General features: G+C 43.5%; 1 protein-coding gene across 1 annotated transcript in view; it reads right to left on the reverse strand.

The window, feature by feature from the left end:
* The window catches only part of RBP1 (retinol binding protein 1), a 38,002-nt gene extending 24,033 nt beyond the window's left edge, over positions 1 to 13,969 (reverse strand). The window contains exons 1-2 of the mRNA XM_006124988.4: positions 13,278 to 13,969; positions 12,442 to 12,620 (exon numbers count right to left, since the gene is read on the reverse strand). Coding sequence (XP_006125050.1) covers positions 12,442 to 12,620; positions 13,278 to 13,350 — 252 coding nt within the window. The 5' untranslated portion in view covers positions 13,351 to 13,969. The remainder of the gene's footprint in view (positions 1 to 12,441; positions 12,621 to 13,277) is intronic.
* Between the last annotated feature and the right edge of the window lie 3,051 nt (positions 13,970 to 17,020).

Raw genomic sequence — 17,020 nt, forward strand, 5'->3', positions numbered from 1 at the left:
TTTCGAAATAACTTTCCTAGCATCTACACAGCAAAACCGCTATTTCAAAATAAACTTGAAATAGCAGAGTACTTATTTCGAATTTGGTAAACCTCATTCTACATTCAACGCCAAATTTGAAATAGCTATTTTGAAATAAGTGCTGTGTAGACACTTAATTCGATATAGGGGGCCTCCAGCCTTCCCAGGGTAGCCTGGTGGCCACTCCAGCCTCAACCAAGAACACTCCTCTCCTTCCCCCTTCCCCAGAGCCCTTAAAGGGGTTGACTCTGGCCACAGTGCCTGTGCCAGCTCCAAGCCTGCCAGCCCAGAGCCAGTAATCACTGCCCCTGACCCAGTGGCCCCAAAACATGAGCCAGAAAGCCATTGGCAGACAGCCCTCCATCGCTCCCTGTAGGGATAACATATTAATGTATTGAAAATGATTCCTCCAAATGGAAGTGACTCCCCATAATTTGTTCCCCACAACTTAGTGTTTAGATTTATTATTAATTCTTCTTCTTATTATTATTATTTGTTAAGATTGTTAAATGTTTAGATTTATTATTATTATTGTCCCTTTAGAATATAATGTATTAGGTCATGTAATTTAGAACTGTTAAGAATATAATCCTATGTAGCCAGAAACAGTCCCCCCCCCACCCCCCCCCACTCCAGGGCATGCTCAAGCTTGTGCAAGGGGCTGCTTGAAATTGACATTGCAGAGATACATTGTAACAATGCATTGTCAAGCCACTAACTCTGCTATGGGAGCCAAGCCCTGTAATTGACTAAGTGCATTGTTACTTAATTGAGGCCTGTTCTCTTTAAAACATTGTAACTTTATTCAGCACTCAGAGAATGTTTTAAGCAATACCACCCAGAAACTTTCTGTAACTACAACTTTTATTATTATACAAAATACTGTATGAATGTATGATAGAGTGCTTGGATGATGAGTGAATGGTTCTGAGAGGTGCCAGGCTGAGAATACAGCAACAAAGGGCTGAAGAAGGCGTCAGGTGCCAGTGCAACCAAAAGGTGTCAAGTGGAGAAAACCAAGTACTGGAGGTCCACCCGATGAGATCACTGACGAGCACCTGGCAGCCACCCTGGAGACATCAGCATGATGCAGCAATTTCCATAGACTGGCATAGGAAGAAATTCCTATAAGAACTGGACTAAAAAACTATGGAGTCAGAGTCCAAGGTTCTGCTGCCAGCCCACCAGGAGCTTCAGATGCGCATCTGATCAGGACTTCGCTCCCCACTACCATCACTTGTGTACAGAATACCTGGCCAGTATTCTGTCACAAGCAACTTCCAGGCTGGTAACTATACACAGAACTTGAATGAATGGATGTATGAATGAATGGTGTTTTATATATAAGTGTATAAGGGTTAAGTAGTGTTAGGAATAAGTAGTTAAACAACGTTGTTTGCTTCTATCTTTTCTTTATTTTTTATTATTATCTTTACAATAAATGTGGCTTTTTGCCTTATCCCCCTCATAAGATCCTGCTTGCTTTTATTTGGTACAACATCCCCAGGAGCAGTCTGCCAGCTCCCAGGAGCCTGCCAGGGCCTGGAGAAGGTGGGCACCTTCCTGGTCCAGAGCAGCGATCATGGACCTTATTCAGTTTGGGGGGGGGGGTGCCCCCAACATCCATGATCTCCACACTAGACAGATGAACGCAGCCATCTACGGCAGGATAGCTGCCAGCCTGGCCACCAAAGGCCACATGCGAACCCAGGAGAAGGTTTGCATGAAAATCAAGTTGGTCCAGCGAGACCCCCAACCCTGAGCCCTGAGCTTCCCCTCCCAGCTTTCCCCCTCCCCTCTCCCGCACTCTCTCCTCCCCTCTCCCACCTCCTTTCCCCAGTCTCAGAGGTTCATTCCCCCCCCACCATTTTTGTTAAGTAAAGAGTTTGTGTTTATCAAAAAATGTGTATGTTATTTTACATCAGGAAGAGGGGTTGGAGGAGGGGTAAGTGGAAGGACGTGAGGGAGGAATGAGGCACAAGCCCCTACTGGGGCTGACCAGGGAGACTGTTAGTGCTCCTCAGGGTAGAAGCTCTCCCACAGGGCCTCCTGGATACTGACAGCCCTCCGATGAACCCCCCGGATGGCAGCCTGTGGAAAGTGCAGCCAGGCTTGTAGCAACACATCCAAGAGAAGCACCAGAGTGACCAGGGGCAGCTCCGGCTCCATGTTGCAGAGTGCTGTGGTGTCCCAAGTGATGGCAATCAGAGCATGCAGAGACAAGATGCTTTGCTGTCCCTCATCGAGGTAGACAAGCAAGCAGGGAAACCTGAGAACTGGCTGTTCAGAGGGGGTCCCTTTTAGCGCAGGCCTCAGATAGCCTCAGGCAGCAGCAACACAAAGTAAATCCTGACCTGATGCCCTGCCGGACCTGGTTCTGGCTGGCCTTAAATGCGATTCAGCATCCACTCAGTGTGGACATGCTATTTCCAAATGCATTTTGTGTGTAGAAATGTTATTTCAAAATAATGCTGTGGTGTAGACATACCCGGTCTTAATTATGACTCCTGATATAAAATAGATTAGCAATGTTATTTTCTCTTATGAAATCCATTAATACTGTGTACTAGACCCTGCCTAGATATTTCTTAATTACCTTCATTCTTTATATAACATTATAATAGGGTCCAATTCTGACCTTACACCTTTGTGTAAAGCAAAAGTGACTTGAAAGAGGCAGATTGATTTCTCTTCCACAAGTCTGAACTAGTCCTATCAAGTCTACTTTATTAAACTACTGAACATCTTGGAATATGATTCAGTTTATTTATGATATTCAAATGATTACTTTAAACTATTGTAATATGTACATACTGAATAGTCACATCCCTTACAAATTTAATGTTCAGATAATTAATAAAGATAATGTTTTGTCTGTAATACAGATTCAATCAAATCCAACAAGTAAAACACAACAGCAGAAGGAAAATATGGTGAAAATATGCTTTAGTGTTGTGGACTTATGTGAATGCAGCCAGCCTACTTCTTTTCTCTATAAGATTGAGAAGTGACAAACTACAGTGTGCCTGGAGCTTGCTCCTGAAATACAATGAAGATACACTGTAGCTTCTGAGGAGACAGTCAGCTTTAAACAGTGCCCACCCTCTTCTTCATCACACACTCCCATGTGGCAATTTACTCTTCTTTGGTCTACAAAATGTGAAGTTTGAAGGACTTTGAAGTTCAATTGGCAAGGTCTTGGGATTTCGCTGATGTCCTGTGTTGCTGGCTTGCTTTTCAGAAGAGCAGCAGAAAACCTTAAGAAACCTGTGACCACTTGGGATTGAAATACTGAAGAGTCTCCAGTACAGAAACTTTTCATGCAAGACTGATATTTGTCTATTTTTTAATGAAAACAGAATTACTTAAAGTATGCCAAGATGCACCCAAACTAGATTTGTTTTTGTAACTGAAACTGTCACGATTTCTGTTAAGTAATGGGGATTGCTATAAATCACTTGTATTTAGGTACCAGAGAATGGAAGTATCACAGTTCAGAGCAACTGCATTTGTATTCCCTTTCTGTGGTTCACAAGGGCATGCATTCCAGGACTCTAGCTTGCAGTCATCAGTCCTGTTGGTCAGAGACTTGCATCTCTCCCTCTTCTGACCAGAGTTTTCTGGGTTTTCACAGTCGCCTGCCTTTACTGATTATTCCTAGCAAGGCAGATTGCCTAAAAAAGAGTGTCAGGACTTGCTTTCTCTCTGAATACTATAAAAAGTGTAATTGCCATCAGTCATATTACCACACAGCTCTAAGCAAGCACATCTATTCTTAATCGGGAAAGCATTGCAGAGAAAACCTATTAAAACAATAAAAGAACCTACATGCTTTCTACAAAGCTTACCAAAGACCACCCAACTCCAGCAAGGACACTGGTGTCCGTTCTCCCAACTTTTCCTCAAGAATTGAGGCCCTTTTCATACAGAAGGTCTTGTCTATTTGTTCAATCAATTTAAACTCTGGCTGTTGGTCTCTGGAGATTGTGGCATAGTGAGCCTTTCCAAGATGTGGTATCTCTCTGGTTGGGTTAGAACCTGACCGATTTTAGTTCTTGGAGAAGTGGTGGTAGCCCTCTCCATGAAGTAGAGCACACCACATATGAGCCATTCTTCTAAAACAATGGACCTTAAACTTAATTCAGTAAGTTCTCCCAATGATATTGCAGGAAATGGCCTTATCTGCCACAGGAAGAATTTTCCTCTTTGGGACACAAGAAGCCAGCAGAGATCACAGAACCATTGGAAGAGACCTCAGGAGGTCATCAAATCCAAGCCCCTGCTAAAAGCAGGACCTCTCTCCATCCTTTTTGGACACCCCCCCACCTCCTTCAGGTAGTTGAAGGTTGCTATCAAATCTCACTCTTCTCTTCTGTAGATTAAATAAGCCCAAATCCCTCAGCCTCTCTACGTAAGTCACGTGCTCCAGCCCTCTAATTGTTTTTGTTGCCCTCCACTGGAATCTCTCCAATGTATCCACATGCTTTCTGTAATGAGGGGCCAGAATTGGATGCAACGCTCCAGATGTGGCCTCACCAGTGCTGAATAAAGGGGAATAATCACTTCTCTAAATCTGCTGGAAATGCCCCTACTAATGCACCCCAATATGCAATTAGCTATCTTGACTACAAGGGCGCTCTGCTGACTCATACCTAACTTCTCATCCATTGTAATCCCCAGGTCCTTTTCTGCAGAACTGCTGCTTAGCTACTCTGTCCCCAGCCTGTAACAGTGTTTGGGATTCTTCCATCCCAAGTTCAGGACTCTGTACTTGTCCTTGTTGAACCTCAGATTTCTTTTGGCCCAATCATCTCCCCCAGCTTAGTGTCATCTGCAAACTTGATGCTGGTGCAATCTATCCCCTCATCTAGGTCATCAATAAAGGTGCTGAAGAAAACTGGTTTAAGAACTGAGCCTTGGGGCACTCCTCTTGATATCAAACATTAATCAGTCATTGAGGTGTTGATCACTAGCTGTTGAGCAAAACAATCTAGCCAACTTTCAATCCACATTACAGTCCATTTATCAAATCCATATTCCCTTAACTTGCTGCCAAGAATACCGGGAAGACCATATCAAAAACTTTGCTAAAATCCAGATACAGCTCATCCATCACCTTTCCCATATCTACCAAATCAATTACCTCATCATAGAAGGCAGTAGGTTGGTCAGGCATGACTTGCTGTTGGTGAATCCATGTTGACTGTTCCTGATCACTTTCCCCTCTTACAGGTGCTTAAGAATGGATTCCTTGAGGATCCCCCTTCTCCCCATGATTTTTCCAGGGACTGAGGTGAGACTGACCAGTCTGTAGTTCGCTGGATTGACCTTCTTCTCCTTTTAAAAGATGGGCACTACATTTGCCTTTTCCCAATCATCCAGGACTTCTCCTGATTGCCACGTGTTTTCAAAGATAATGGCCAATGGCTCTGCAATCACATCAGCCAACTCCCTCAGTAGCCTTGGACATGGGCAGCAGGTTTGTATAATTTTTGGTGTTGCCCCATTAGCCACACCCCCTGGCCCCCATTAGCCACACCCCCTAACCCCCATTAGCCAGGCCTCTGGAGGTAACACGCTTGGGGCAAGATGGACACATGGCCAGAAATAAAAGGTGTCATGTCACTGCTCTTGAAGGACTTTTCCCACCATTCTCCTACCAACAGAGATTAGTTTGGCCCCCACCAAACCCCCCTCATGCAACTATCCTGCAATTGCATTAACCCAATGTGTGCGACATTAACTCAGGGGCAGAGAGGCTGGGGGAAGTGTTCCCTCTAAGGCTATGTCTACACTCGTGGCTTCTTGCACAAGTACAGCCATTCTTGCACAAGACCCCACAGAGCATCCACACTGCTCTTCCTTGCGCAAGGAAATTTACAGTACGGCATGGTAAGAGAGGGTGTCTTGCTCAAAAGCTACGCTCTTTTCTAACAGGTGTAAGCTCTTGCACAAGAGGGCACCGTGGACACTCTGCAGGGATTTCTTGTACAAGAGACCACGATGGCAAAAGCACAGTGCGCACATGGCAGTGTAGATGTGTTCTTGCATAAGAAGCTGACAGTGTAGACATAGCCTAAGAGTTTCCTCTCATGAGCAGAATCAATTTTGTGTTGTGCACCAGTACTGAGTTCATGTGGCTTGTTTGGATGTGCCACCGTGGCAGCCAAGTTATTAATAAATATCTTATAAACCTTTACCTTTTCTCTCTGCTGCCATGGCTCCATCAGCTCCCCTGGTGGCTTCTGCCCCCTAACTCCTCATCCTCCCCTGCTAGCCTGGCTCCTGCCCTTCTCTCTGCCCTCAGCCCTCCTGCAACCTGCCCCCCTCCACCAGCCCTTCTCTCCCCCATGCCCACTCCTCCAGTAGCCCTACTCTGATCATGTGAGCTACCTCTCCTCATCCCCTCTCCTAACACCTCCCTCTACACACCTGCCCTGCCTCTCTCCTCTGATGCTGGTCCCTCCCCTGTAGGTCTCTCCCTTCTGCTTCACTGCCAGAATCCCCTGGAACCTGCACCTTCCTTTACCCCTGCATCCTGACATTCAATGACTTCCTTTACCCCTGCATCCTGACATTCAATGACTTCTTTGTTTCGGTCTTCACCGAGAAGTCTGGAGGTGTGCCTAACGTAGTGAATACAAGCAGAGAGAGGGTAGGTTTAGAAGATAGGATTCACAAAGAACAAGTTAAAAGTCACTTAGGAAAGTTAGATGTCAGCAAGTCACCAGGTCCTGATGAAATGCATCCCAGGATACTCAAGGAGCTGATAGAGGAGGTATCTGAGCCTTTAGCTATGATCTTTGAAAAATCATGGCAGACAGGGGAGATTCCAGAAGACTGGAAAAGGGCAAATATTGTGCCCATCTATAAAAAGGGGAATAAGAACAACCCAGGAAACTATAGACCGGTCAGTTTAACGTCTGTCCCAGGGAAGATAATGGAGCAGGTAATTAAGGAAATCCTATGCAAACACTTGGAAGGTAATAAAGTGATAGGGAATAGCCAGCATGGGTTTGTGAAGAACAAGTCATGCCAAACTAATCTGATAGCTTTCTTTGATAAGATAACGAGCCTTGTGGATAAGGGAGAAGCGGTGGATGTCATATACCTAGACTTTAGTAAGGCATTTGATACGGTCTCGCATGATATTCTTATTGATAAACTAGGCAAATATAACTTAGATAGGGCCACGATAAGGTGGGTGCATAATTGGCTGGATAACCATAGTCAGAGAGTTGTTGTTAACGGTTCTAAATCCTGCTGGAAAGGGATAACAAGTGGAGTTCCTCAAGGGTCTGTTTTGGGACCCGTACTGTTCAATATCTTCATCAATGATGTAGATATTGGGATAGAGAGTACGCTTATTAAGTTTGCGGATGATACCAAACTGGGTGGGGTTGCGACTTCTTTGGAGGATAGGGACATAATTCAAAATGACCTTAGCAAGTTAGAGAAATGGTCAGAGGTAAACAGGATGAGGTTTAATAAAGAGAAATGCAAAGTGCTCCACTTAGGAAGGAACAATCAGTTCCATACATACAAGATGGGAAGCGACTGTCTAGGAAGGAGCATGGCGGAAAGGGATCTAGGGGTCATAGTGGACCACAAGTTGAATATGAGTCAACAGTGTGATGCTGTTGCAAAAAAAGCAAATATGATTCTAGGTTGTATCAACAGGTGTGTTGTAAGCAAAACTCGTGAAGTCATTCTGCCGCTCTACTCTGCACTAGTTAGGCCTCAGCTGGAGTACTGTGTCCAGTTCTGGGCGCCACATTTCAAGAAAGATGTGGAGAAATTGGAAAGGGTACAGAGAAGAGCGACAAGAATGATTAAAGGTCTAGAGAACATGACCTATGAAGCCAGGCTTCATGAACTGGGCTTGTTTAGTTTGGAAAAAAGAAGATTAAGGGGGGACATGATAGCGGTTTTCAAATATCTAAAAGGGTGTCACAAGGAAGAAGGAGAAAATTTGTTCCTCTTGGTTTCTGAGGACAGGACAAGGAGTAATGGGCTTAAAGTGCAGCAGGGGAGGTTTAGATTGGACATTAGGAAAAAATTCCTAACTGTCAGGGTGGTCAAATATTGGAATAAATTGCCAAGGGAGGTGGTGGAATCTCCCTCTCTGGAGATATTTAAGAACAGGTTAGATAGACATCTGTCAGGGATGGTGTAGGTGGAGCTTGGTCCTGCCTTGAGGGCGGGGGGCTGGACTCGATGACCTCTTGAGGTCCCTTCCAGTCCTATTATTCTATGATTCTATGATTCTATGATCCTCCTGGTGCCTCTCCCTTCTCGCACTACCCTGCCCCCCATGTCTACCCCCTCACCACTCACTGCCCCCATTCCCCTTATGCCCCTGTGCCCTCACACATGACTTGCTCCTGCCTTTCTCATGCCCACCCCTTCTTTCAAACCTTCTCCCAACACCTCCCCCTCCCCCCTCTAGCTCCCAATGCCCTTACCCCCTCCTCTCCCAGCATCACCCTGTCCTCCTCCCACCTTGTCCTCCTCCCCTCCTGCCTTTTTCCTCATTGTCTCCCCTGCACCCTGTCCCTTGGTGCCTTCCTCTTTCAAGGGAAATTTAACAGATGTAATCCTGGATCCTAAAACCGCACAACTGAGAAGAAAGTGGAATTACCATCCAAAAATCACCATGTACAGCAGCAACTGGTCATAGAGGTGCATGTTCAGACTCAAGTGGAAGCCACACATACAGGATTGCCCTTATTCCTACATTATTAAACAAACTTGTTTTAATCGTGTTACTGCAGCATCAGTTCATACACATACACTGGGGTCCTCCTGGCACACACACACTGCAGCCCTAACTCTACCATATATCCCCCTACTTCCCCCCATGTCTATCCCCCTACTCTCCCCCCCAGCCTGTAGTTTGAATATAAAACCTAGTGGGGTGACAGCCCTGTGGCTATTACAACCCACCCTCTTGTACCAACCCCCACCCCCCATCTCAATGCGGATTGCAACAGGGACAGGAGGGGTGATAATTCCTTGGGGAAGGAAGAACACTGAGCAGGGGCATCTCAGGAATAATCCCCCCTGAGGAGCCAGCGGGGTTCAGATGGGGGGTAAAAGGAGGCAGCAATGGGGGGCAGGGGGACTAACCTCTCTGGGGGAGAAAGGATCAGGAACTGATAGTCGTCTGGAGATGAGAAGTGGCAGATAACCCTAAGCAGCTGGGAAATCACTAGGGTCATGGCAGGGTGAGAAGTCAGTCTGCTCCAGCACCACCATCACCGTGATTCCCTGCAGCAGGTATGCAGGTATGTGGCTGGGGCGGACCTGCCTACGAGCAGCTCACACACGGGGCTGCTCGATCCCCACCCCCAGGAGGTAAAGGAGCCTCCCCGCAGCATGGAGGCCAGCTGGCCCCACTCGTCACAGTCTCCTGAGCGGTGGGGGCTGGGGCACGCTCCATATTATGGAGCAGGGCCCCGGTTCTGAATATTGGTGGAGCACGGGGCACCACGAGCCCATATAACTCGCCACCTATGGCCTTGGATGCATTAGATCTGGATTTGTGTATCTTCAGCTTTTCTAAATAGTTCTTAATCTGTTTTTTCTCCACTAAGGGCAGCCCACTTCCTTCCCATACTGCTTTGTGTAGTGCAGCAGTCTGGGGAGCTGACCTCGTCTGTGAAGACAGAGGCAAAGAAAGCATTGAGTACTTCAGCTTTTCCCACATCATCTATCAATAGGTTATCTCCCCCATTCAGTGAGGTTCCCACACCTTCCCTGATCACCTTCTTATTGCTAACATGCCTGTGGAAACCTTTGTTACCCTTCACATCCCTTGCTAACTGCTTTCTGAAGTTCTGGGTCTGTATTTTGCTGCTCTCCTTTCTTCCTTTGATCAGGATCCTGAAATATGATCACTGCTGCCCTGGTTGCCAATAACATCTACTTCCCCTATTAATTCCTCCCTGTTTGTAAGATGTCCAAGTGACTGCTGTTCCTGTCTGTTTAGGAATTACTACTGCAGTCATGATGGAGGATGTCCAATAAGTGGTCCTAAAAATTATCATGGCACAGCATAACAGAGGTTGCATGCAAAAGAGATCCAGAGGGCAAGACCAGATTAAATCAGCAATAAACTCATTTTGGTTTTTCCGTGCAGGCCTCATACGAGGCCTGATTATGCTTGTATTATAATTTACTAACAGTACTAACAAGATGTCAAAAGATCCCAGCAAACATCTCATAGTAAGAGAGTGTCAGCCCTGAAGAACTTCCATTCCTTGCCTTGTCTGTTTAGACTGTGAGAAAAGGAGGTATTACCCCCAGACTATGGATGAGAAACTGAGACACAGGGCAATTCAATGACTTGCCCAAGGTGCTATATGGAGTCTGTTATCTCAAGTTGCAGTCCAGTGTTGTAACCTTTGAACCATCCTTCTTTCACAATACTCAATTCACAAACCCACCCAGCATACAGGGGGAGCATGCAAGATGCAGCATCTGTTTGGGAGGTGAAGCCTTACTCACCTTCCCAGCTCACGTCAGTGTGGAAGGAAGGAGGAATCAGGGTCCACTAGTAGATTTTGTGTGCTCCAGCCCCATGGAGGGATGGAACACCAGTGTGGGCTCCGCAATGCTGGGGGGGGAGGGGGAAGCTCTGAGCCTTGGGGGCCAGATGCGGTAGGCCATAACCAATGCATCAGATTTATTGCTACAGGCCAGTAAAAAACACAGTTCAGGGAAAGGATTCTGTATGGATGATACCATTTTCCATGAAGCTGTTTCATGCAGCATTGTTACATTCACCTTCTGCAGGTGTGCTCCCAAAGTTGCATTCCTAAAGCCATCTTTTTATCCCTTCCCTGTTTACTAGTAAAAGGTACTGTGTATGTCATCTGAAACTAGATTTAACTGATTAGCTTCCTACCTTATTTTTCTGGTATCATCATGTACACCTTATTTTTGTGAGGAACACACCCGTTTCAGGGAGTAAAGACACCTCCCAAACCTGTCTTGAGCAGTTAGTTTGTAAGGGTAATGCCCATTCTATTGCTATAATAAAATAATCATATGCCCATATCCTGACAGCTTTCCTATCTATATAAGCCATAGGATACTTCAGCTATACAAAGTATTATGTAATGTTTAGCATAAGTGAACAAGAGTATTATAAAGAGAATTTAGACTCCATTATTGCTATATTTAAGCTTAATAATATTTGTGATTAATGTTTAGTATATATATGGTGTGGATAATACATGTCATCAGTATAACATATGTAAGTATAACATGGTCAACAGTGGAGAGTTTCCCTACTCTACAGCACACTTAGCACATCCATTTCAGAAAACAAAACTAGAGCAAATCTTACGGAGATCTCCCTTGTAAGCTTTTACAAAATATTGTCTCTGGCAAGAGGTAGTTCGTGACCAGTTACACCAATTAGCAAAAAAGGCTCAAGAATATCAAGCTATTTAGCTGAGTCAAAGACTGGATGTTAGCAGGGAAGCCATTCTATAAAAAAGCTCGCCATCTCTATGACTGATTCTTCTCTGACTCAGGATGGAGAAGTTTACATTTGGTCCAGCAATGGCAGGAAAAGGAAGGTTTACGAAATCCGGTGAAAGGGAATAAAGGGCTAAGCCTTCAGTACTCTTTGCTTCAGTGAGGGAAATGTGCAAAAATTCAGAATCCAGAAACCAGAGGGAAGAAACATTTTTGTATAGAACTGCTCCCTGAAGCAATATGCTACTGGTAACAGTTTCTGATTTATATGATCATAAGGAACTGCTCCTTTAAGATACTGCTACCAGAAATAGCACAGTCCTACAGGTAGCAGTTACATACAGTGCTGTGAGAGGTCACAGGATGGGGGGTGGGTTCACACCCTTGCAGTCCACATTTTCAAAAAAAGCACTCCCTACAGAAAATCCTGCGTACAGGCTTACAATTGCACAGAAGGGTGGAAGATAGGAAAAAAAAAAAAAAGAGAGGACAAGAAAAGCACCAGTTCCTAAATATTAGGGGTCCCATCACTCTTGCTCATATCAAGTTGTAAATTACTTCACCAAAATTAACTGGGTTTCTTCAGCAGTAAACACTGCTCAGTGTAAGGGTGGTAGAATTTGGCACTAACTGACTTTTTGAATAACAAAGATAACTATAGAATTACTTTGTTCTGGAGACAATTTAAACCTTAGTGCCAGTTCTTTAATAAAAGAAATAGCTTCACATTTAACATTAACAGTCCTTTATTGTAAAGACAAGCTAAAAACAGTCTGCAGCCTTGTCTAAATGAAGCTGTCAAATACACAAATAAAAATTGTAAGAACAATCACATAAAAATGACTTGCCTTTACATCCCACTGAAAGAACTAGGATTATTACTAATTATTTCTAATCTTTTTGTCATGTAATAGTAACAGTTCTAATTCTTACCATGCATTTGCGATCATCCACCCCAGCTAAATCCTCTTCAAACTCTTTTCCTACATCAAATTCCATGATGTAGTTTCTAAATGTGCTTAGCGTTTTAATGATCATATGATCTCCATTCTGAATGATTTCTTTGTCAGGTTTTAGCAAGTTGGCAATTTTTCTCACAGCAATGTTTACATCTGAAAACAAAACAGAAAAAAAGATTTGCAGTAAAGCCACAAATCTACAACAATACAAATCTTTAGAGGATTGGGATGGCCCAAAACACAAGCAAATAGTTCACTGGCTGTTTTACAAAAGTTCATTACAAGTATGTTAATTTGCTTACTTGCAAAAAACCTTGTAATCTTTAAATTTGTTAATACAACAAACATACTTCTAAACAAACACAAGAAAGGAAACATTACAAATTCCTACTAATTCACTCTCATTATCCAACAATGCTACTTTTGGAGAAACAAGCATTGTGCATGTTTCCCTGCCAATCGCATACACACAAACTTTTACACAGAGTACATTTTGTTTGCACCTGGATACACTTGTTTTCTCTTCTTGAGTTTTTTGTAAATTTTGAGAAAATAACTTTGTCTTTTAAAATCCTGTAGTTGAATCTCTCCATAGATTACTGGCAGTAAGATAAAAAGAAAACAGACTGTGTAAAATCAAACAAAACTTTGCTTAAGACAAAGTAATCTTTTTTTTAAAAGAAAGTATTCTTAAGAATGCATTAAAATTTTGGCTGAGCCTGTGACAGTCCCAGAAGAAATCAAATCCAACTCAAGACTAAGGTAGGTGGCATATTATTATTTACTAAAAAAATATGAAAGGAATCTTACCCAGTGCTTTCAGATACTCCTCAAAATTGTCATTGCTAAGCATTTTCCAATAACCATTGAAATCTGCAGGCATTTCTGGTGAATGTGATAGCCAAAACCAATGCCTGAGAATAATGTGCTGATTCTACACCACACAGCTCAATGCCTGTCCTCTGTGGCAAGTCTGAACTCTGTTTTCTTTTATGTGTTCTTCAGACCTTGCAATTATACGAGCCCCTCTAATCCGATTACTGCTAACGGGTTACCATTAAATCCTTCCACAAAGCTGAACCTTTTAGATTTATAATGACAGCAGGATGGCTTCATTTAAATGGAATGGAACATGTACCTTCTATACAATGATAGAAATATAGCCGTGTTAGTCTGGTGTAGCTGAAACAAAATACAGGACTATGTAGCACTTTTTGATCTGAGGAAGTGGGTCTGGCTCACAAAAGCTCATCATCTAATAAACCATCTTGTTAGTCTTTAAAGTGCTACATTGTCCTGCATTTTGTTTCTTCTATACAATGGCTGTAAGGCCACTGATTATCTGGGTATCCATTTTAACTACATTACTACTCCTCTTTTATGATGCTTAGAAAATAAAATGGCTGGTTTAGAGCATGGGGATGGATGCTACAGCAGGTAGTTGGCTATAGTGGACATGTTGGGTGGCTTCTGCAGACAACTGAAATCCTGTTCTTTTGGAAAAGCGGCGAGGAGTCCTGTGGCACCTTATAGACTAACTGAAGTGTTGGAGCATAAGCTTTCGTGGGCAAAGACCCACTTCGTCAGATGCATGTAGTGGAAATTTCCAGAGGGCAGGTATAAATATGCAGGCCAGAATCAGGCTGGAGATGACGAGGTGGATCCAATCAAGGAGGATGAGGCCCACTTCTAGTAGCTGGTGGATCCACCTCGTCATCTCCAGCCTGTTTCTAGCCTGCATATTTATACCTGCCTCTGGAAATTTCCACTACGTGCATCTGACGAAGTGGGTCTTTGCCCACGAAAGCTTATGCTCCTACACTTCAGTTAGTCTATAAGGTGCCACAGGACTCCTTGCCGTTTTTGCAGATTCAGACTAACATGGCTACCCCTTTTGATACTTGTTTTTTTGTAGTATTTGAGAATATTTTCAGTGCTTTTATCTCTTCTGCTCAGAAGAGGATCACACAAGCTCTACCAGTGAAAGTAATTGTGTTTTGGTTTAAGAGTTCAGTTATAAGCCATGATTATATAGTTATCTTCCATGTGAGCAGTATTGCCAGCAAATATTGACTGGTTGGTTAATTGATGTCTCAGGAAAAGCCAGTAATTATTCAGCAGAGGTTATTATTAGGGAGTAATAGCCAATTCTAGTTACTTTATGTCTTCATCAGTGCTGCATGTCTTTATTAATCAGAGACTGCTATTAGTTAAGGGAATGCAAACAATGTTCAGACATTGGAGCAAGAAGCATTTCAGGAGACATTAAATATTGCTGAAATGAGCAAGTGATTATACAACAGTAATATATCATTGCTTGAAGGCAGTAGCCTGAGACTGTAGAATCTTCCTACACTTAGGGTGTGTCTAGACTACAGGGTTTTGTCAACAAAAGTGGACTTTTGTCGACAAAACTAAACCTGAGTCTACACTACCGCTGAGTTCTGTCGACATAACGTCGACAGAACTCAGCAGTTTTGTCGACACTGGTAAACCTCATTTTACAACGAATAACGCCTTTTGTCGACAGAGTTCTGTCGATAGAAGGCATTATTGCATCTAAACTGTCCTTTGCATCCACACTGTTACGTCAACAAAGCACCTTGCTTTGTTGACAGAACTGAATGTAGTCTAGACACTCTTTGTTGACAGGAGCTTTGTCGACAGTATCTGTCGACAAAACTTCTGTCGACAAAACCCTGTAGTCTAGACGTACCCTTTGTGATAGGTTCTGGCTGTCAATTTAAAAGCAAACAAAACATTTCACACAAGCAGTAACCTGCCAGTGATATCCGCTAATGCAAGAGTTTATAAAAGCATAGTTAGCTTTTAAAAGGAGCTTAAGAATCTGATGACCAAGGATACCATTTGTAATTGTGCAAGCTGAGATAGATAATTAAATCTCATGCTTCTGGACAGAAACTAAATCTCCACTCGTCCAGGAAGGAATGTTTTCCCTACATATACAACATTGTCTGATAATCTAAGTGGATTATAAGGAAAGGGTGGAATGTCACCAGGAAAGCATCATGTAAAAGTTGTTTCCTTACATTACAAACAGATTTGCTGTATCAATGTGACATGACTTGGTATTGCAAATACTATATTAGTATGTTCCTAATGCAATGGTGGGAAGAGCAATCAGGTTGACATCATTCATGATCCATCAGGCATTTGAAGTTCACTGATAACAAATGAATATACTCTTGGATCTTCAGAAATGATGTATGTGGAGTAACTTCAATTTAATAATTGTGCATAACATCTTGATGCAACAGGGTGACATTTATGCTCCAGCTACATGACTCAATCTTGCAACTCACACACAAAGGGCTGTAGTCATCTGATTTTGGGATGGGGAAACTAGCATCTGAAATCAGATGCAAACAACATGGCAAATGTCTCCTTTGATCCTTTCTCTTGACTCATGTTGCAAAAGGTATGCTGCAAAGAGTGGAACTAATAAACTAGGTGACATGTCCAGCCGGATTCCTGTGGTACGTACCAAACTTTACTGTAAGTATAACATATTAACTGTACTGAATCTTGTAGATCATGTCAACAGCCAAAGGTCATACATTTATAAGCTTGTCAATTCAGATTATGTAAATATGGAAATTAATCATATCACTGAAACACAGGCAAAGGCATGCAGCTCACGGTATGCCTACACTACCCCGCTAGTTCGAACTAGCGGGGGTAATGTAGTCATCCGCACTTGCAAATGAAGCCCGGGATTTGAATTTCCCAGGCTTCATTTGCATGAAGCCGGCCGGCGCCATTTTTAAATGCCGGCTAGTTCGGACTCCGTGCTGCGCGGCTACACGCGGCAGGGACTAGATAGTTCGGATTAGGCTTCCTAATCCACGAGGCGTACAGCTAGTTCAGATTAGAAGCCTAATCTGAACTAGCTAGTCCGTGCCGCATGTAGCCGCGCGGCACGGAGTCCGAACTAGCCGGCATTTAAAAATGGCGCCGGCTGGCTTCATGCAAATGAAGCCCGGGAAATTCAAATCCCGGGCTTCATTTGCAAGTGCGGATGACTACATTACCCCCGCTAGTTTGAACTAGCGGGGTAGTGTAGACATACCCTCCGAGACTACTTTTGAGTGTAGCTTATACAGTTCCTCTCTCCCTTCCTTTGTGGAGTCTTCTACGTGAAAGCTGAATGTGACTGGATCTGAAAGATATTGGGCCAACACATGGAGGAATGCATTTGAATGGTTTGCCAGCTCCACTGTAACATTTAAGAAACAGCTACTCAGCAGGCATCTTAACTACTTTTACTGCATTATTCATCATACAAACAGTACAGTTCTAGTTGCACAATTATACTAAGCTATAAGAACATAAGAATGGCCATACTGGGTCAGAGCCCAGTATCCTGTCTGCTGAGAGTGGCCAATGCCAGGTGTCCTAGAGGGAATGAATAGAACAGGTAATTATCAAGTCATCCATCATCTGTTGTCCATTCCCAGCTTCTGGCAAATAGAGGCAAGAGACACCATCTCTGCCCATCCTAGCTAATAGCTACTGATGGACATTTCCTCCCT

The sequence above is a fragment of the Pelodiscus sinensis genome, chromosome 10 (assembly GCF_049634645.1).
Source record: "Pelodiscus sinensis isolate JC-2024 chromosome 10, ASM4963464v1, whole genome shotgun sequence".
Lineage (NCBI taxonomy): Eukaryota > Metazoa > Chordata > Testudines > Trionychidae > Pelodiscus > Pelodiscus sinensis.